At 48.6% G+C, this 21,083-nt stretch overlaps 1 protein-coding gene across 13 annotated transcripts in view; it reads right to left on the bottom strand.

Moving 5' to 3' along the window:
* grip2b (glutamate receptor interacting protein 2b) overlaps positions 1-21,083 on the bottom strand; it is a 203,955-nt gene that overhangs the window by 25,892 nt on the left and 156,980 nt on the right. For 5 of the 13 annotated variants that reach the window (XM_086200301.1, XM_086200297.1, XM_086200302.1 and 2 more), the window contains 11 exons: positions 17,808-17,885; positions 14,669-14,870; positions 14,446-14,591; positions 13,325-13,411; positions 13,042-13,117; positions 9,814-9,959; positions 9,247-9,394; positions 7,535-7,704; positions 3,305-3,460; positions 2,098-2,250; positions 1,817-2,003 (listed from right to left, as the gene is read on the bottom strand). In XM_086200301.1, the coding sequence (XP_086056427.1) occupies positions 1,817-2,003; positions 2,098-2,250; positions 3,305-3,460; positions 7,535-7,704; positions 9,247-9,394; positions 9,814-9,959; positions 13,042-13,117; positions 13,325-13,411; positions 14,446-14,591; positions 14,669-14,870; positions 17,808-17,885 (1,549 nt within the window). The remainder of the gene's footprint in view (positions 1-1,816; positions 2,004-2,097; positions 2,251-3,304; positions 3,461-7,534; positions 7,705-9,246; positions 9,395-9,813; positions 9,960-13,041; positions 13,118-13,324; positions 13,412-14,445; positions 14,592-14,668; positions 14,871-17,807; positions 17,886-21,083) is intronic. The other 8 variants (XM_086200304.1, XM_086200298.1, XM_086200305.1 and 5 more) reach the window with 2 other exon arrangements.

The raw sequence follows: 21,083 nt of genomic DNA, 5'->3' as shown, positions 1-21,083 counted from the left end.
ACCGCAGGGTTTTAAGCGCCACTCCATCCCACACGGAGAGCAGAGCAGCTTCCTGTAGCTTGTTAGCGCTGAACGGTTCAACATGGAAGGATTCAACACAGGCTGCTTTCACAAGGTGCAACTTTAAGATCCAGGAGAGAATTCATACTGCAGAGAAATTTAAACAAAAAAAACTAAAATAGTCCAGCTGACGAGATGATTGTGATAAATCACATTTGTTTACCAGTTCACTGTCTCTTCCATGAAAGAACAGTTTTTTCCCCAGTCACATATTTTCATAACTCCGTGTTTGTGTCAAACATCAAATCTGAGACGAGTGAATCATCACACTTCTAGTCCCAGATAAATCAGGGCAAGAAAGAGGGTTTAATTAGCTTTAGGCAGACTATAACAGGACATTATTAAGCTTTAATGAGCTTCATTATGAATATATTATTAGTAATGAGTCATACTTTGTGTTTTCTGAGCGATCTAAAATTATACACAACTCTCAGATCTAAAAACAGAGAGAAAACAAACTCCCAGCAGAAGTAAGCAGAATAATTAAGGCATTAAAGGAGGACGCCCTCATTGGTCAGTGCAGCACCAGACTAATGGTTTTAACGACCGGCGCTGTGGCTCAGTGTGGGTGTAAATCAGGGGGTGTGAAGGGGTTTATTTGGATTCACCCCGTCGAGCGGAGAGGAAGCTACTTATCGATTCCTCCAGCCTGGCGAGGGGAAGCTATAGCTAATTAGTGTTGTTAGTGGGGGTGCTAATGGAGAGAGGAGCGCGGCCTCGGGGTGCAGAAACACAACCAGCACTTAGAGACGCCGTTAAAACCACGGCAACATCAATCAGGACACACACACACACACACACACACACACACTGCAAGCACAATCAAGCAGTCACACACACACCTGATTTATGTTGTGAACATTTATGTATGAATTAAAGGGCAGGAGAGACCGCAAACACGGGCGGAATTGGAAAGAGCCGGAGACGTCGATACGTGGAGGAACACGTCGCGGCTCCAGAGACCCTTCAGTGCGTTCCTCCTCTCGCACACAACACACCACCTGACCTCAGTCGAGTGAAAGCACGCAGACTGAATCCAGTAAAAGTAGAGAAGTATTCGATACTGAGTTACACGAAAGTATCAAAACCGAAAGTACACATTCTACGTGATGATTAGACGAGAACTTTATGTATCCCATCGCTTGTGTACGTTCATTGCTCAAACCACTGACCACTAAAAGGGTTATACGTGTTCTACTTTGGCCACTCTGATGTACTCTTAAAGTTGGAGGTAAAAGTACTCCATCGGGTTTCACTATAGTTTTCTTAGGCAAAATCTATCTGGGTACGGATAAATGTACGAGGCTAGAAAAAGGAATATTTCCTTTGACAGGTAGTGGAGTGAAAGTAGCCTACAAAGTCCCCGTCAACATTACTGCTCAGTTGAAGTACAGATACTGCAATGCCGTATAATAATGGCAGTACCTTAGAAAAGCGACCTATCATGTGACCCCCTCAGCAGAGGTCTGTTCTCTCGGGCGCTTCAGAGATGAAGTCTCGGTCTTCCGAATATCCCAGAAGCCTTTATTTGATGTGTCGCGGTGTGACAGCGCCCTGATTTACAGGTTGCGTGGCGGTGACGTCGTTAATGTCACATCACAATTAAGAGCTGACATCATGTGACAGTGACGCTGAGGGGAACCAAACAACCACGCCCCCAATCCCCCAATGCTTCTGCAGGTATGAGCGGTCTATTCAGGCGCCCTAAGTACGTGTGTGTGCGCGCGTGTGTGTGTGTGTGTGTGTGTGCGCTCACCTCTCTGCAGAGCTGTCAGGCTCTATGAAGCGGATGAGCGGGGGTGCAGACAGAGTTTCAGTGGCAAAGATTCCTCCTTGCAGCTGGACACCAAAGCCATTGAGTGGGTCACCTGTTAGGATGACCTCACTGGTCTCCACGTGAACCACCTGACCACCTGGACCTACCGAGCTTGACGCGAGCGACACTGCACACACACACACACACACACACACACACACACGATTGACTACTTGCTCGTCAGATATCGGTGCACAGACACACAGAAAACTTCAGCTTACAGGAGCTTTTGTGTTCTTTCTTTCTCTGTCTTCGTTTGAGCAGCGAGTTCCTGGGGCTCATGGGAACTGTAGGCCGGGGCAGGGTGTTGGAGCTCTGGCTGCTGGGGCCGGACGTGTTCGTGGAGGCGGGAGAGAAACTGGCCGACACCAGAGCTGCAGGCAGAAGAGAGGGAAACCATGCAGGAGTACTGCCACTTTGGGGATGAATAAATAAAACGGGACATTTAATATTCTGATGATTGTTGGTAAAAATGAGACAAAAAAGATCAATCGAGGACATGAAGAACAAACACAGTTTAGCAATGGAGGGACTTCAGATTGTTACCTGGGTATCAGGGCGTCTACACCATTTGGCATCATGTTTGATTTGATATCTACCACCATACAACATTTGGGACAATTTCAATGTAAACCAGACAGAAGTGACCAGGACTCCTCCTCTTCTGTCTCCGTAGCAGTGCATCGCGCCGGATGAGGCGACACGATCCATTACCCACGCCACAGATGTCCTACTAAAGCTCAGCTGACACATCACTCAGACGCTGTATGCAAATCCTAACTGAACACGAATGATTCAAATCAAACGTGCCGATGATTTGAAACCAACTGGGTCACAAAGTTTAACCACATTTCAGGAAATTAGCAAAGGACAATGTGCAGTACGTGTTTTTCTAGCCGCTGCAAACATCAAGACAGACGTAATTCGGTAGTTGAGTTCCTACAAACGTTGGAAGGGCCCTGATGGTTCTGGCTCGTAGCTTCAATGCGGCCCATTTGCAAAGGTGCAGTATTTGTTAAATGGTGACTGCGCGTCAGAGTAGCGTTTCAAATCAGACGTCCTGCCTGCACGTCGTGTCCTCCAGAGCCAAGAAGCCTGTTTGATAAAGACACAAACCCCCGTGGCTTTTTAAATGTGAGCAGTGGGGTGAAAGGTCACATGGACTCGAATCCTGGCGTTCACATCAGAGCTGCAGTCGGAGCGCAATCATGACAGTCACATGTTTCTAACAGAGCCTCCGACTAGCAGCTCCTTGTCCTTGTGTTTGTGTCTGGGAGTCTAACAATGACAGCATCAATGAAAAGAGTGACGCGCTTTTGTTATCGCAGTGACACAAGAGACTGATTGGCGTGGAAGTCACGTGACCTCCCCGCCATCATCTAACATTTCTGCGTGCGTGCGTGCGTGCGTGTGTGTGTGTGCTCTCACACTTGCAGTAGTCGAGGCTGTTGATGGTGTTGTTGTTGGAGGCGGTCCAGGACTTGTTGAGGGTGGAGCTCGTGTTGCAGACGGTGGAGTTGGGAGGAGGACAGAAGTTCACACAGGGGTCCCAGGAGTGGGGGTGGTCCGACTTCTGAACCTTCACTGGAACGCACACACAAACGCTACGCTGTGAGGTCACGGCGCCGCCCGAGATGAATTCCCTGGAAGCTAAGCGATGCTAGGCTAACCTGTGAGGTGCAATCAGGGACATTCCTCCGCTGCTTTGAATTCAGTGTTTCTGAAACAAAACGTCCAGAAGCCCTCAGGTTTTACGTTTGTGGCCATGTTGGTTCCCTCCACACGACAGTGAGCAAACTTCTCATTTAGCGTTTGACTTCGGGATGCAGGCTGGAGGGTGAAGACGGTGTGTGTGAAAACCCCTCAAACTACAGGATCACTGGGCGAGTTCCCTCCAAAGTGTAGTATACTAGATATCACTAGTTACTTCAACTTGATAAGAAATGTGTCAGGTTACAGTATTCGTCTCTTTGTAGGTTCACACGTCCCTGCAGAAGTGCGACCGGCATCAGGGACGAGAAGCCTAAAGGAACTCCCAGCCTCATTTGAGAAGATTTGATGACTGAAAACGTGGAGAAGATGGATTTTTATGAGAGTTCAACTTGAGATTATTTTCAGATTTATTCAAGAGAAACCGGGAGTTCACTCCGTGAACATAAGAGACTCCCACGTGTCAACAAAATAAACCCAGTTTTGAAGTATTTTTACTCTTTTCACCTCATCTGTGCTGTCAAACGTAAATTTCCGTACATGAATTTTCTATTTCTTATTTTTCCGGCGTGTTGATCCATTTACATATCTTGTGTTTGTATGTAGCACCCAGCCCCCTCAGGCTTGGACCCTAATGACTCAAATCTTAGGAGAAATGTCTCATTTTACTCCGTTCCTGCCCACAAGTAACAAATTACTGTTCCCCCCGACGTTCTTGGCTGGATCCTTTCCAGCCGGCCATGATTGGGACGCGTCTGCTCCAAATCAGCCTCCCGGTGGAGGAAATAAGATCTCAAACTAACTGGATGAAGAACTGGAGCCTGATCACTAGCACAGCTCGGCTCCTACATCACTAATCCCTCGGAGGTGGTGGAGAACCTCGTCTGAGGACAGTGAGAACATCGGCGCACAATCAGCGTTGCAGTCTGAGGAGCTAAACGGCTTCACGTGCGACTCCTCGCGATCCCCTAAACTCAGACATCATGCGAAGCTGCTGCATCCTCACAACACACTCTCTCTCCTCCGTTGTCGCATCTAAAACCCTGTTGGTGGGAGGCCCGGGAGCGGAAGAAGTGCTTCAATAAATAAAGTCATTACGTTACGAGAGCGACAGTAAACGGCGGCACTCCTACAGCAGGTCAAGGGGGTTCCCCACCAACACTTCACCAACACCAGCGATGGAACATCAGCACACGCAGGGTGAAGCGGGGAGCGTACACACATTTACATCCACACAATAACAATCCACACACAGACCGAAAGCAATCAGTCTCACACACACACACACACACACACACACACACACACACACACAGAACAAAACCTTGAATCAGCGTGTCTATTAATAAAGGAGAGACAAGCTGGCCGCAGGCTCTGCTGCAAGGCCATCAGTATCTTAATGAGCCTCACACACACACACACACACACACACACACACACACACACACACACAATCTTGATTAGAAGAGGGGAAGAATGAATTTTGCTTCATGGTGACAAATGAAGGGGATATGTGATGAGACTGCAACCGTGACCTCAAAGTTTTTTTTGAATGCTTTAGTACATAATAAGTTGTGGGGGGGGGGGGGGGAGGGGAGCTGTAATTAAATGAATTCCTTTCCAGTCCTTCTCACTCACACACACACACACACACACACACACACACACACACACAGAATTCAGGCTGTGGAAACTAAATTTGCTCTTGAAAACGAGGAGGCAACAATGAAGTCAACGAGTGCTGACACCTTCAATTCCCTGAGACTGGACACCCAGGTGGTGGCAGCAGATTTGATTTGCACTGTAAAACACATTTTCACGCTCTTTCTTTTAAAGTGATACATCCCCACAAAGTGTATTTTTCCTTTCAAGTACTCATTGATGGGAGTCTTGAGCTCACAAAGGTGTTTTTCTCCCCCCTGCTTCACTTCTTTGTGACTTCAGAAGGAGGGGAAGTGGGCCACTTGAACGTAGCTTGAGGCTGATGGAGACTGACGGCTAGCAACGTCAAAACTGCCCCAAAACATCAGAATACAAACTCTCCAGGTCATCGTCCGGTTTGATCCACGTCTTCTCAATCCAGATGTTTGACCTGTAATCCATCAACACTTTGATCTGAGATAACAACGCACAATCAAACCAGTTGCTCACCCTCAGAGTCTCCACACAGCCCTTCTGGCCTGTTTGGCTGCTGTTGTTAGCCGCCAGGCACCTTTCGTTGGCGATCGTAGCTCATAAGCATTGGAAGCCACTGCAGGGTCAGCCTGAACCTGCTCTCACTGCAGGTGCTAGGAGGCGTCAGCAGGTTTGTAGCCGATTGGCAAAGAGGCTTTAGTTTCATGTGATTTTTCATGAACGACGATGTACTTGTGAATACTACGTATCTGCCAAAGGATCCCTGCAACCTGTCACACACCGCCTCTCAGCGTCGCTGTTTGTAACGCCCCTGCTCCACGTGCAGTTTTAAACCTCCAAAACGTTGTTACTCAAACTCTTCCTCCTCGGCGGCCATGCTGGTGCAACACATACACGCTGTCGCAAGGTGAGAAACAGTGTGAGAATAAAATGAGAGATTTTATTAGCACGTAGCTCAAACTGAGTCACACCCTTACACGCTGCTGTAGGAGGGCACCTGCTGCCCGCTGGAGGTGACGCTGTCCCAGACATCCTCACACTCATACCTGTGTTTAACCCACAGTCGCTCCTAAAACGCCAATCAGAAATATTTTGGCTACGTTAGCAAGTCGGTGCTTAATTAGTCGCAGGAGTGTTTCAGCCACCGCCCAGCAACAGCTCTTCATCGGTGGAAGAATTAGCGCCAGTGGATTTACAGGGAAACGCTGGTTGCAGCTACTTCATGGTCCCAGGTTCATGCTGGCAGCTGAGGGATGCGTGTGCTAACACACTCCAGTCACACTCTTTCACGCCCGCTAGCAGACACGTTGAAGCTCTGATGAAGTCTCATGGACTGCGGTGGTGGCGTTGGGTCACACACGAACTGTGCTGAATTATCTCTGCATCTCGTGTCACACCTCAAGTCCTCCCATCAAGTCCCCCTGAAGGGCTCAGCTCCAACGGAAGCCTCAAACTCCTCCTAACTCGACGACAACACCGAGTAGCAGTGGCCGACTCAGCCAGGCGCCTGTGTCCTGTCGACGGGACCTCCTCTCTGTTCCCTCAATTGATTCTATTCACACTTGAAAGCTTGCGAGTACGACCCAAACGAAGGAGAACCACCGGAACTCACGGGGGGGGGGGGGGGGGTAGTGAGACACGGAGACAGCCTTTTTGTAAGTGGCTGGACTTTTAGAGGACAGGTTGTAGGAGTTGACACAAAACCCCTAAACATGTTAGTGTTGTCACACGGAGACGGACAACTGCACCCAAGCAGCAGTGAGGCGATGGAGCAGGAAGCAGGCGTGAACTGTGGAGCTCTGCGTGGGGCTCTGAGCTGCCCTCCAGTGGACGTACTGTGTAACAACCGGGTCAAAGTAGTGAGTAGTAGTAGTAGTAGTAGTAGTAGTAGTAGTGAGAGTCACGGAGTCATGTTGATACCAAAGGGAGCTCGGCTGAGTGGTCCAAACCAGCAACGCTAACCGTGAACACCACGCAGATGTCTTCAAAAGCTGTCTTTTGTTATTGCTGTTTATTCAAGTGAGTAAATCGTTATTTTTGGTCGTTCTGCACAGCACTCGTCGTTTTTTTATATTTTCTGATGCCACTTCAAGACAAAAGTTATCATTAACATGCATTTTTCATGATAACCAAGCAACTAAATACCATTTGTTTACTCTGTCACAATCTTGTTCACAACAACCACACTATGGCTCTTTCTCCAAATTCTGCAGCACTAACACACACACACACACACACACGCACGCACGCATGCACGCACGCACGCACGCACGCACGCACGCACGCACACACACACATTTGAGAATATCCCACCAGTGTCATGCTGTTTCCCAGTTAGCCGTGTTTGGTGGGAGGGGAGTATTTCCAGTTTGACCAGTTCTGTTGTGCTCACTAGTAACTGGGTCGCCTCCAGGACTGTGCAGTGTTCCGTCGACGTTCCGTCTATGGACAGCAGGTGATCGCCGGCGTGCAGTGCTCCGCATCTAGAAAATGAGAGAATGATGTCATGAATGTTTCGGCTGGAACCTCCAAGTGTTAGCACGATTAGCTCCGGCTAAGGGCTACAGGTCACACAGGTGTCTGTGGGGGTCACACGCTGCTTCACCTCAGAACCTCTAGAACGTGACGGAACATGAATCTGCTCCGTTGACGGGGTTTGTCTCAGAGCGCCACACAAAGGTCTCATGTATATTCTAGAGCCAGACTGAGGCTCCGGGCCAAATCTTGTCTTTTACACTCTGTGTAAGATACAAGCGTGTGTGTGTGTGTGTGTGTGTGTGTGTGTGTGTGTGTGTGTGGCAACCCACCCATCCATCCATCTCCTTGGAATTATTTTGACCATGATAATCACAGTGGTGGTCAACATTCTCAGTGTGTATGAGCCAGCGATCAGCGGTCAGAGGTTTAGAGCCCTGAGAGGTGAAACAGTCCTGCTTCCATGATGTCATTGCACCTTCGAGTGATGCGTCAACCAAAAAACATCGCTTGCTGCACCGTTAGACACCTTGAAAAGATGAAGATGTCGTTTTTCTTCCTGTGTGACTTCTTGGTTTATTCAGAATTTAGAAAAATGCCTCATATTTCCTCCCGGAGGTTGATGGAGACCAAAGAACAGCACAACTACACTAAAGGTCCGTCTGCAGACCCTCCCACTCATCGTCCAGGACGACGCCACTCTGTTCACACAGTGGCGTCCTGATGTCCAAGTAGCAGAGTCCCGCCCCGTCAACCAGTTTGGAGGCGGGACTCAGAAAAGAGCAGTGGTCCCACCTGTGCTGCAGGGAGGGGGAGCTGAACTCTGCTCCCAGCATCAAAACTAAGTAGCAGGGATTTTCTGATATTCTGCATTCACCAAGAAGCCGTGCAGGGAAAACGTCATCATGGATCCGAGACACGAAAGAGCGAGTCGCCGAGACTCACGCCAACCCTGCGTACCAGCGACTGGTGGCGAAGGCTGAAGCAGCTGAGGGACACACAACTTTTTTGGGGGGGGGCGCGGAGCTTCACATTTGGAAAACATAAGAAATAATTTCATCAATTTTTAATTGCAAGAAGAAAAACCTGCATTAGATGACAACAGAAATGCTTTTATTTTGGTGGTGACGCTGTTGATGGGTGGCGTTCTGGTCAGAATTTGCAGCAAACAAATTAGATGAAAAAAACATGCAAATCCAGATGTGATCGCGGTCTGGAAGCACCCAGTGTTGCTAGACAGAATCTGCAGCATTTCTGTCGTGTGTGTGTGTGTGTGTGTGTGTGTGTGTGTGTGTGTGTGTGTGTGTGTGTGTGTGTGTGCGTGTGTTCTAAATGCTGCGTTGTGTATTGGATGAAGATGTTTTCTTCATTTGCTGCATGTTGAGCTCTCAGAGGTTCCGTAGCTTTGACTCGTTTCTAAATTTCTAACATCTTGCAGCCTTTTTTAATTGAATGTTTGGCAGCTGGAGAGGAAAATCAACACCATAAATACACTTGTGTGTGTGTGTGTGCGTGTGTGTGCGTGCGTGCGTGCGTGTGTGTGTGTGTACCTGTCCACCACGCTGCCAGGTTTTACCCGGTCAATTATAATGACCTGCTTGTTCCGATGACTCGTCGATGTCAGTGTGATACCCAGTGTGGCACCCGGTGACTTGGCGATTTCCACCAGTAGCGGGCCGGACGCGTTCGTCACCGTGTCTGATGGGAGAAACGAGAACATCTGAATTTGCAGCGTTTTGTTCTCAGCTGCTACTCTGATGAGCTGCCGGCAGAGGAGGAACACCTGATCACCAGCACTGAAAAGTCTTTGAGTTTGAGGCAAAAACGCCCTTGAGATTGTGAAGCAGCATTTGTGATGACCTGGGGATTCTTTGCAAAGCATTCTGGGTGACTTAGATTGAACAGTTTTTCCCCGGAAAAAAAAGGCAGCTTTCAGCCTGAAGCAGTAAAAAATGCCAACATATCAAATAAAAACATGACAAAAGGGTTTTTAAATCCAGTGGTTTTTGAGGAAATAGAAGGAAACTTTTACCCTTTAAAGCTTTCATTGTTGTCTGAATCTCGTGTGTGTGTGTGTGTGTGTGTGTGTGTGTGTGTGTGTGTGTGTGGTCTCTCACCCATGATAGTGACATCATATTCTATCTGGAACAGGGCTTCCTGTCCACACTGAGCCAACACGCTAAGGGCGTCGCTGTGGTTGGCGTTGTGCAGTGGCACGCCGTCCACACTGAGGAGGCGATCACCAGGACGCAGCGTTCCTTCTCTGGACACACACACACACACACACACACACACACACACACGTGCACGAGAAAAGACAAAGACAGCAAAATTCCGTGCGATTAGCTCCTTCAATGCCAAGCATATTTCGCTGCTGTCGCGCCTCATTAAGCTGTGAGATCTCTGGTCTCTGAGCATGAAGACAGAATGGAGGGACCAATCATGGCTCCTTTGATCCGGCAGCAGAGGCGGGAACAGGGACGCACCGTCTCATAAAACACCGGCGCTGTTGAGTGATCACGTCACCTGCCCGTTGCGGATCACCTGGATGATGTACAAGTTCACCAGCTTTTACTTCTACTCGTTTGTTGCTACACTTGTTAGCAACTGCCGTTTTTTTTCAAGACCTATAAATAACTTGATAATCCACAAGTCTGGTATTCGCTGACATTTTATTTTGTTGAACAAAACTGTAAGACAACAAATCCCAGAGACTGAGCGGAGGGAGCCACATGTTCACCTGTGCTAACCTGTCCCAACTCATTCTTGCTCCACTTGGTCGACTTCCTCCCTCGTTCCCGGCTTCCCTTCCCCTCCCTCCACCGTCCTCTTAGACAGTTCCCTTCAAACTACGACCACGTGTCTGTGTCGGTGGTAGAGACGCTCCAAGTCACAGCTCCCACAATGGAAACTGCAGCGCTGAGAATTTTTCACGCAGGTGCTGCACCAGGCAGCGAGTAGACGCTCCACGCACGATGCCAGCGCCTGAGTCAAGCAGAGCGTGGCATCATACCAGCCAGCAGTTGTGAAGGGTGGCGCTGAGAAGCCTCAAGCTTTTCATCAACGCCACGCCAGCTGAGCTGAGGACATAATGAAGATGGGAACCGGGTTCTGTGGTAGATCTTAGGGAGAGGGGATCCGGAGATAAAAGAGTACGGACCCTTCTCACCCCTGGATGAGTCCGGAGGGAACCGCCGTCGGTTTGTTGTTTGTTTGTTTGTTTTTTGGTTGCAACAAACGAAACCATAGAACTTCAATGACATTTAGCTGTTAGGCCTGCAGGCGCCGTCCCTTCATGTCTGTCCCTTTTTCACTCCTTTAAAGATGCAGTGAGAATTTCTTTATGGTCCAAAACACAATGGCTCGCTAACACTTTCAGTTCAGACTCAGAGCTCTAATTCCCACTGGGTAGAGCTCAAATGTAGCCACTGCCAGGGACCGTATGGTGCTGTGGATTAAGTTTCCCTCCAATTGGCATATAAATGGGATAGAAAGCAGCATGAACATCTCATTCGTTTCCTCTGGACTGACCCACATTTTGAAGGCGATTTTCTTTGAGTGTGGTGTTTAATGTGCCTCGGGGAGAAATAACTCAGCAGTGAGACAGAATTTAATCTGGGTCTTGTCCAAGTCCATCAGTGTGTAAGTTTTCGACAAATTAAAAAAAAAACCCAAAAGAACCCGCCTCTGTTCCATGTGCACATTTGGGCCGCATCGATGATGTAAATCCAACTGGTCTGGTTGACCTGCGGTGAGAGTCGTTCATCGTTTCTCACCGATAACCACAGTTCTGACCCTCCTCCAGAACTGCCCCCCTTTCCCCCCGGGCTGCTCAGGACAGGGAGGATGCGTGGAGTTCAGGAAGACTCCGTGAACTGTTGGGGCAGATTAGCGCCACCTGCCGGTCGCAGGATTGCTATGCTCCCTGAGTGGGAGGCCCAGGTCAGGCTCAGGCTCACTGTGAAGATGGCCAGCTCTTGTTAAACAGCGTTACCGTGGCGAGGCGGCCATGTTCGACCTCTCTCGTATCTGGACTCTTAACTCTTTTCCAAACTTTTCAACCAACGTTTTGGTGAGTCAGCAACATAAATCTGTGGTTATAATTTATGCTCACACCCGCGACTGGCTCGCCGTGAGCGTGAGCGCCGCTCATCGCTGCCAAGCAGCTTTTGCAGTTATTTAATCTGTTTTTGCTCGTTTGTGTGCAGAAAGCGTCCTCTGGGGTTGCCACGGTAACAGCGGTAACCGCAGAGGTATCTATCTTCAGATCCAGGTCAGACAGATTAAACAAGCGTCGAATCATCATTTATTTAACAGACACACACGTGCGAGGTTGCACGCCGCCGTCCTGCATCTGTCCCCATTCACTCCTGCGTGCAGGTCTGTTTTGTTTTTGCAGAGATAGTTGCCAGTAGAATAAAAATAGCTTCTCATTGTTCTGAAGTCTGGTGGCAACTGATTGAAGCTGCAGCGCGATCAGAGAAGAGGGTTAGACTTTATCTTTCCAGTCTTTTCCTTTCCAGGCTGGAAGAGGAACCGCTGAGACAAGCAGACTCTTCAAAATGGGCCGTTACGCGATGAGATTTGAGAGATGGATGAACGCTTCTGGAGGGATGAGCATCACAACAAATACACTCCAGATTTGAGACGAGTCTCGACCTGATCTGCATGTTTACGTGCAGAGTGGCAGCTGAACTACACTTGGAGCTCCGTTTAAGAGTGCAGGTGAGAATCAATGCGTGCAGTGACGCAGATCCTCGTCCAGCGACCCTGGACCAGAGCTGCACTTAGCAATCAAGCTAGCAAGCTAGAAAACCTTTATGAGAGAAGCAAAACAATGTTTGTCTCCTCTTCTGGATAGAAACCTGTAGTTTTTGCTGCATTCTTTCCTGACATCTTGATTTTTTTTTTTTGATACTGCATATAAATGCAGTAGACTTTTGTTGACATGAGCCCCAAAGTACTACTCTTGGACTGAGAGTAATCACGTCACTGAGGTGAACGGCGTCTCCACCTCAGCGGCAGACAGAGGCAGGAAGTGGGACAGCTGCCGCTCACATGAACCTGCTAGGGACTGTGACCTCAGCGTGACGGCCGAGGCAGAGGCACGGTGACCAGAGGGGTACGAGGTGATTCAGGACGCCGCAGCTGTGAGAACTGTCGAGGCATCAGTGACAGGACATGATGCCTTTATACTTTACTTTAATGGTTCCCACATCACCCTTTTCACCCCGAATGAGACACAAATGATTTCTCTCCCTGGATCTGAATCTACACGCTTGGAAACATCTCTGCAGGTGAGTTAGACCGTCTACGAGCTCATGTTGGTGTGTGCTCAGCGCTACCTGTCTGCTGGGCCTCCTGGTCTGACATACGTGACCACGAGGGGGCGGGACTTGTGCCAGTCCTCATGGGTACCACCTGCAAGGAGGGAAGAGCCGAGCTGGTCACGTCATACCACCACTAGTCCTTACTTCCACCACCATTCAGAGTATGTGAATGTATCACAGATAAAACAAAGTACTACACAAAAGCACTACAATAAAAGCCTCCATGAGGGAGAAATACAATCTAAAGTACAGCTAGTACTACACAGGAACTCAGATCATGCAGTTTTCCTGATTTTACCTCTCATGACAAAACCAAAGCTGCTTCCTTCTTTGTGCAAACAGATGTCGATTGTCTTGGAAATGACCCCCGAGGTGCTGTCTGGCGCTTTGGGGGAGGGACAAAAAAAAGGGACGTTTATTATCACTTCCATTTTTTTTTCTCCCAATATTTACTAGTTTTACTAGTATTATATATTTTCTAGTTCTGCATACACTTCATTTCAGATCGTGTGGAATACAATCATCCAGTATCATGTAAAGAGCGTGAACACAGGGTCTGGATCACTCCTGTGTCCAAACGCAGTACATCCACGTACACGGTGCAGATTTACTGCAGTTGCTGCATCCACAGGTTTATCAGAGCTGCACAAACCAAACTGATGTTCCAGTCTTGTTGCTATTCATCCTATTAATATCAGAAAATGCCTCACTAATGCAGCGCTGGTGAGAGCAACGCTTTGCTTTAGTAATAGATGCAGGCCTTTAACAGCTCCAGAGGGACGACTCCAGTCGGCCATTAGTGCAACAATCACAGTGTCATTTCCAGAATTAATGCCCTTCCATTACACAACCACAGATGCGTGGTTTTCTGCTGCCATGGAAAATAAATGAAGGCTCGAAAGTTGATTCCCGGACTTTTGTTGCTTATTTGGTGTCAGCCCTTAAAGGCCCGACTGTTCAGCGTCTCAGAGCAGGAGATGGTGTCCTGCTTCATCCCAGGCAGACCAGTGGAAACTGGAGCAACACGCGTGACACGAACGACGCCAGCCAAGCATCATGGCGTCCACGTCGGGCGAGGACGTCTCACGCGCTTCCAAACCGAAACGGATGCAGACGTTCACAAAGAGTCATGCGAGAATATTCGTCACCACCCGCAAATGGATCATTCCACGGTAAAAAGACAATTTTCTTCTCCATGTCACCACTGTTAGGGTTTATTTTAATCTGCAGAGCTCACGCAGGGAGAGCGTGCCTGTCTTGTAAGGTTTGTTGTTGTTTACTACGTTCTGCAGAAAAAGGAAAAAATACTAATTTGAAAAAGAAAGCGAGAGAAGAGCTTCACTAGTTAGGCGGTTTCATAACTGATATGACATCGCAGTGGCGGTGTTTCCAGTGAGCAGCAGCGTTGCCCTCCTCTACCTGTAGGGGGCAGCTCGTACTCCACCTCCAGCAGAACTCTCTCGCCCACGTTCTTCAGTAAACTGATGATCTCTTCGTGGCGTAGTTTGGTCAGGTTGATGCCGTTCACTGACTTGATGTAGTCACCCACGTTTAGCTGGTCACTCCTGCACAACACAACACACACAATCATCTAAACGCCTCTATGGAGAACGCAAAGTAGCGCGGCAGCTGCTGCACCCACCGAGCTGCCAGCCCTCCGGGCCGGAGGTTCGACACCCGTGGTTTCCCGTCCTTGTCCGTTCCTCCTGAGATGGTAAGGCCCAGCGTGCTGCCTTCTTTCTTCACCAGCTCCACCATGGTCACCCCCCGCAGTGCTTCTAACCAAAAACACACACACACATAAAGACAAATAGACACACACGAAACAGAACAACACACACAGACTCAAAGACAGGAAATAGACCAGAGAGATAAACGGTTAGCAGCTGCGCTCTGACGGCCTCAGTCACATGATGTCTGCTGCTTAAGAGGCCAGAGTCGGCCGTCTGCTCCCCGTCAGAGAGTCGGCTGAAAACGGGAACATGATGAAGATGGCCAGCGAATAAACACACACAGAAACCTACACAGGAGCATAACACACCGACATGAAGACTCCAGGTGTGACGGGCAGAAGAGCGTCAAACTAAAAAGGTAAAAACCAACACAGAGTGAGGCATTGATTTGCTAAAGGCTAAGCTAACTAGCTAGCGAGGTGAAAAACAACCAAAAGCACTGAATGAAGCTCACTGAGGTCACGTTCCTCCACAACGGGAACAACGTCACGTGTAAATTGCGTGACTGCAGCAGACCAGCTACTCCTCCAATGTTGCGCCGAGTCAAGGCCCGGTGAGGTAAACAAGTTAATAGCTTGACTTGGGACTTGTGAGGCTGCAGAGCTGAAGTTCACCTTCCTTCTCTCTGCTGCTTTGAAGCCAAGAGTTCACCTACAAAGGCTCGTTCCTCCACGAGACGCGGTGCAGTTCTCTGACTAGACATCATTAGCTTGCATCTAAATCCAGCGGGGGCATCATTTCAGAGCATCTTGAAGGGAACCAGATCTCAGTGTGACAGTCGGAAGCAGGGAGCAGTTCAGGAACTTCCGCTGCCAGTTGCAGCAGCCGCACCTCAGACGTCCCTTGGGTTCGTTGTGAAGTTCACGCTAAAAGCCATGCTCGTAGACAGTAACTCTGAATTGATGTGCGGTTGCACCACGGACACACGGCGCTCATCTCCAAACTCCAAACTAACCTGGATGTTGCAGGGACACAGATTTCCAGTTCAAGTGGCCACCTACTCACCCCATAAAACAATAGAAAGGTAACTCATGTAAAGTAGGACACCAACATGCCATCAGATAGAAGGTTTGCCCCGAATCGATTTCCTCTCATCAGTTTCCTGTTCATTAACCAAGTCAACGAGGAAGAAAAATGAATTAGCGTGTTTGAGAAGTAGAAGATCTCGTCTGCTCCACAGCACCTTGACATCAGGAGAGGTTTGGAGGGACACCAGGACATTAATGTGTCGGGAAAAAATCACGTTGAATCGATAAATAAATAAAACATGAAGTTGAATGTATTCTCATGCCCTTCATCGTTACATCTCACGTCCTCAGATCCTGTAAAATAAGAAAAACTAACATCAAGCGGTCAAACTGTCCAACTATAACATCCTCTTTCGCTTCATCTTCCAAATGTTCCCCCTCTTAGAACCCTCGACGGAGGACTTGACCCCTGCCAGGAGGAACGTAAGCCTGCTCTCAGCGGCTGTAACCTTCAGGAGATCAGCGGAGCCTCCAGTCGGTCGTGTGATTCGGTACAAACTGGGCTGCGTTTGAAGGCGGTGGGCTTCACTCCGGGGTAGCTACAGTGGATGATGAAGTAAAAGCTAACTTGTAATTTGTTTTCATGAGGGCAGCGCACACACACACACACACACACACACACACACACACACACACACACACACACAGAGGTGAGATGAAGCTTTGGTGTTTGTGAGATAGATCACTAGATTAGGAAAAATCCCTCAGGCCACACTCAGGATCAGTGAGGTGCATCACACCACAGTTATCTCTGGTGGGTATTACAACACACACACACACACACACACACACACACACACACACACACACACACACTACAGTCGCTATCAGCAGAGAGGCACTAATTCATTTCTCAGTCCCTGTGCCGTTCACATTAGCATAAAAGCACCAACCCTTTTCCAAGTGTAGTCTGATGGCGTGAAGATCTTCCGCGCTGAATGCAGCACAAACTCACTCTCTCCTGCTGACTGGAGCTGATAACAACACACCCACCGTTTCATTCTGATGCCATGCGGCCACCAGCTCTTTGTGCTGCGCTAAAAAAGAAAATCTTTAAAGCGGTAGAGCACATCACATATGAAAGTGTTGATGAGGCATTTAGAAAAAAACGTTTCACGCACGTTGGGGCGATGAGGTTGCATCGACACGAGCGAGGAGCTGAGCGTGTGTGCACGGGTGAGCAAAGGCTGGAGAGAGAGGAAAGTGTAGAAGCGCAATAGAAGAGGAGAACTAGACATTAGAGAATGAAGGGGTGAGGACGGGGGGGTCAGTGGGGGGGGGGGTTTAGTCAAAATGAGAGGAGAGCGTCACTGGAAATGTGTTGGTTGGTTTAATGGACGCCATTTGATCTCATTTTAGAGACAGGAAGCACAAACATGTCGGCTTGTTGTCATCAGACTCGCTCCGGTCAGGAAAGTTGTGCGGAACTTCACCTTCTTTCCGGCTCAGGAGACGATGGACAGAGACAGAACCCTTTATCATCCAGAACTGAGAACATACCCGAGACTTCTGGGTAGAAAAAATGAACGCAATTGCCCTCATCACCCACAAACGTCTCCCAGCACTCAGTCCGACTCAGCTAAACCTCAGCCCAGAACAGGAGGAAGCTCGAGTTACTCGGCGCTGAGAAGTACCAGCTGTCCATCCAGTAACTTCAGATTAATGAGTTTTCTTGCTGCGGAACCATCAAAAGACTCACACGCATCAACAAAAATGTCATATTTCCATCACATTTTCAGAGTGGAGACCTGATAACCAGACCGTGGAACCCTGACAGGCCTCAGGTTGACTTCCTGTCAAGCCGATGAACAGGAAAGTGTGCGTATGTGATGTCCCTTCAGTGATTCATTTCATCCAGTATTAGCACTGTTTTGGTCAACACGAGAGGGTCAGAGCTCACGTGTGGGGAGAATAGAAACATTTCGTGTGATATCTAGAGGTAACTTGATGTAGCAAGTTGCAAAAAACAACAAAGATGTGTGAGATTAGTACAACAGAAGAGAGTAGAAGCAGTGTGTACCTGGTATACTGTGTCTTCTCGAGGCCATCGTGTTTTCTGTTCCAGAGATATCCTTGGTTTTCCCGTACGGTCCATCATCTAGAGAGAAAACAGGCACGTCACTGGATTTGAAACTGCGTTTGTCGTGTCTCAACAGCAGGACGACTTGTCCCCAGCATGCAAATATTCAGCTGCCGGACAAGTCAACTTCCCATCCATGTTGTCGCTCCTATTGTAGAAAACAGAAGCGATGCGTGTCCGCGTCGTTGCTGACGAGTGGGACGTCTCCCCTCTGCTTTTAGGTCGTAAACTAAACGACACGATTGTGGAGCGCACACAGAACCATTCTGAAAACTAAAACCTCATCTTCACCTCATTATATTTAGCAATTTCTGAATTTCTATCATTGTTCATATCATTGTTTTCCTCCATAAACCATAACAGCACGAGCGGCGTGTTCAGTCATCGTCAGGCAATCCAAGATTTGCAGGGGCCTCGGATGATGAGTCACAGGGTGGGAATCAAAAACTGGGTTCACAAAGCACCTGGGAGCCAGGACGACAGCGACAGCGACCGCGCTCGTCTGCAGACAGACGCGGGAGCAGTGGTTCTTTTGGAGCCAGTAGTCTGATTAAGTCACCTTGTACTACAATTAAACCTGGGTCAGCAGCCTAAACCAAACTAAACTCAGATTAAAACGTGTACAGAGATCATCGGTCAACTTGAGACAAACGTCTCTCCTCTGACTCTTCACCTGCTTTAAAAGGACAATACCAGCAGTTGTGCTGCTGTTAGCCATCAGTCGCTTCAAGCTAAACACTGGCGGCTGGCTCCTACTGCATTCTGGAGCACTGCAGGAGGGAGGAAGCGTCTTTGTGAGCACAGGACGCCAAATAAAAGCCCTTCTTGCTTGACTCATCTATCTAAAGAGCTTTGAAATATCCTGGGACTGGAGTTTCAGGGGCGAGTGTCGCATTTGTGCATCGTAAAACCTTCCTCGCACTTAATCTACTCAGCAATATCACAAGCGCCTCCACTTTCTATAAGGAGATTACACACCAGGGCACCCACACGGTCGGTCACTGTAACCAGATTTCTGCCGGGTGATGAAACGACAAATGAAGCAACGTGTTGAAGTTGGACCTCTCCACCCTGATTGGACCGCCGTCGTCGTATGTCACAGGGGGGAACAGATGTCCAGTTTTATGGTCACTGGCAGGGGCTTTGTGGCAGAGACGTGTGAGGGTTTTAATAATTGATAGGCTATGAATTCAGTTCTGTTCGCTGCAGACGCTTGAAACTGCATTTTTTAACAGGAGGATTAACAGCACAGACAGCAGTTCTGGTTCTCCCTCCGACAGTGAGCAGCAAACCCACCCACCAAGCATGCAGCTCATCAACGGATCAATCCTCAAGATCTGGAGGCTCCACTCGCCAGACCTGTCGGTTAGTTTCCCAACAGACACCGGGATTCTGACGCCGACAGACGAGTGTTTCAGGTGTGATGTCACGGATGTTCACCCGAAACTGAGCTCAGAAAGTGAGAACGTCACTATCCGGCTGCAGCCTTCTCAGCCCCGACTATCACACACTACACGGCCATTCACGTGTCCTGCCCAGTGAACACGGAACCGCCACACGCGAGAGTGAGGGTTTGCAGAGTACACAGACACGGAGGTGAGAGAGCCAAACCACCAGAGCAGCAGAGAGAAGAAGAAGCGCGCTGGCAGTGAGGCGGTGACGTGGTGGACGTGTTTGGACTCCACGGCAGAGAGAGTTGAACGTGACTGAACCAAACACCTCTGCTGCGGCCAAGGCTAGGCTACGCAGGCTAATGCTAGACATTGGCGGTTAAGAGTATCCTCGCCGACTGTACCCGCAGAAGGCTTTGTCCCTTCTAGATGCGCTCTCGTCTGCTCCCCTCACGTGCCGGTTCACGTCTGGACCACTAACACATTCACAGATGATGTTTTTACGAACCACACCAACTGTCCTTGCTGGTGCAGGCTTAGCAAATCCCCTACATAAGTCATGTAGCGTATCCCCAGCTGCAGACGCAAGCTGACAGCCGGTGTTTCCAACCCTGAACCAACAATATGCCATTGTAGTTGTACCCTTTTCCTGTTTTTGTTCTCTCGAGCAGCACAGACACTGAGCTCTGAATGTCTTCTACTCGCTTTAGGGAGGGATGAGGCAGGTAAACAACAGGAGCAGGAGATAAAGGAGGGAAACAGTTGCTGGGAAAGTTGAGCATAAAAACAAAAGCTGAAAATTTGAACCAGATAGCAGACACCAGATAGACCCTGCTCCGACCTGGGCTCTGGTTTTGGTGTCACTGGCCTGGTCCTGATTTCAATGCCACAATGCAAAAAGAAGACATATTTTGACATCGAAATGTTGAAGTTGAGCTTTTATTGAGTCTTGAGTGTTTGTTCTTGCGTACTTGGAGATTAATTCCCATGTTTGAAGGTATCAGGGCTGACACGTGATTGATGTGAAGCATTTTTCTAACCCTCAGTCTTTGACAGCAGCTGTGACAGTGACGCTGTTGTTGTTGTGGCTCAAAGGGGGAGAGGATGTGTCCTACTTTACAACCTCCGCTCCATCAGAGGGGTGGGATGCCTTTAACAATTCATAAGCCAACTCTCAGCCACTTCCAAACCTTCCTGCAAAAGTGTCATTAAGTTGCATTATAATTAGGGGCAATTACACCACAGCTTAAACATCAACGCCTCAGCTAAAGTTGCGCAGAATAAATATTTGTAATGCATTTCAGCACCTGAAGCAGCTTACGATCACCGCGGCCGGGCCTTTGGAACGGATTTCAGTTTGCTGAGTGTCCTGCAAAACCCTTTATCCCTTAAATTGTGTTTTTAATTCTCCTTTAAGTTGCTCTCAGTTCTGCTCAGCTGCCCCCAAGCCTCAATTTCACTGGAGCAAAGAAACATCAATGGTTTGTTTCTTGCTGAATGACTTGAGCTCCCGTACGTCTGACTTATTTAATGATAATGTCACTGAGCTTACAAAGGCGTTTGAATTTTTTTTTTTTTTACACTCTCAAAAATGCAATCCTTTACTCAGCCGTCTCTCTGTTCTCCCCTTCATCGAGTGAGAAGTGCCCGCATGTGTTTTTGGCTCCTGACGGACAAACAAACTGTTTTGAAGGCACAAAGAAACAGCAAACGCACAACAAACTTCTCACAGCTCTCGTGCCTTCGGGCGGCGAGCAACTGGTGACACTCCCATTCTGAAGCACGCCGCTTCCCCCTTCAGAGTGAGCCTTCGCGTCACCATCGC

This window comes from Aulostomus chinensis, chromosome 3 (genome assembly GCF_037954235.1).
Source record: "Aulostomus chinensis isolate RoL2024-O1b breed Wild chromosome 3, RoL_Achi_v1.0, whole genome shotgun sequence".
NCBI lineage: Eukaryota > Metazoa > Chordata > Actinopteri > Syngnathiformes > Aulostomidae > Aulostomus > Aulostomus chinensis.
Note: the sequence above shows the minus strand (reverse complement) of the source record. Positions and strands in the feature narration are given on the sequence as shown.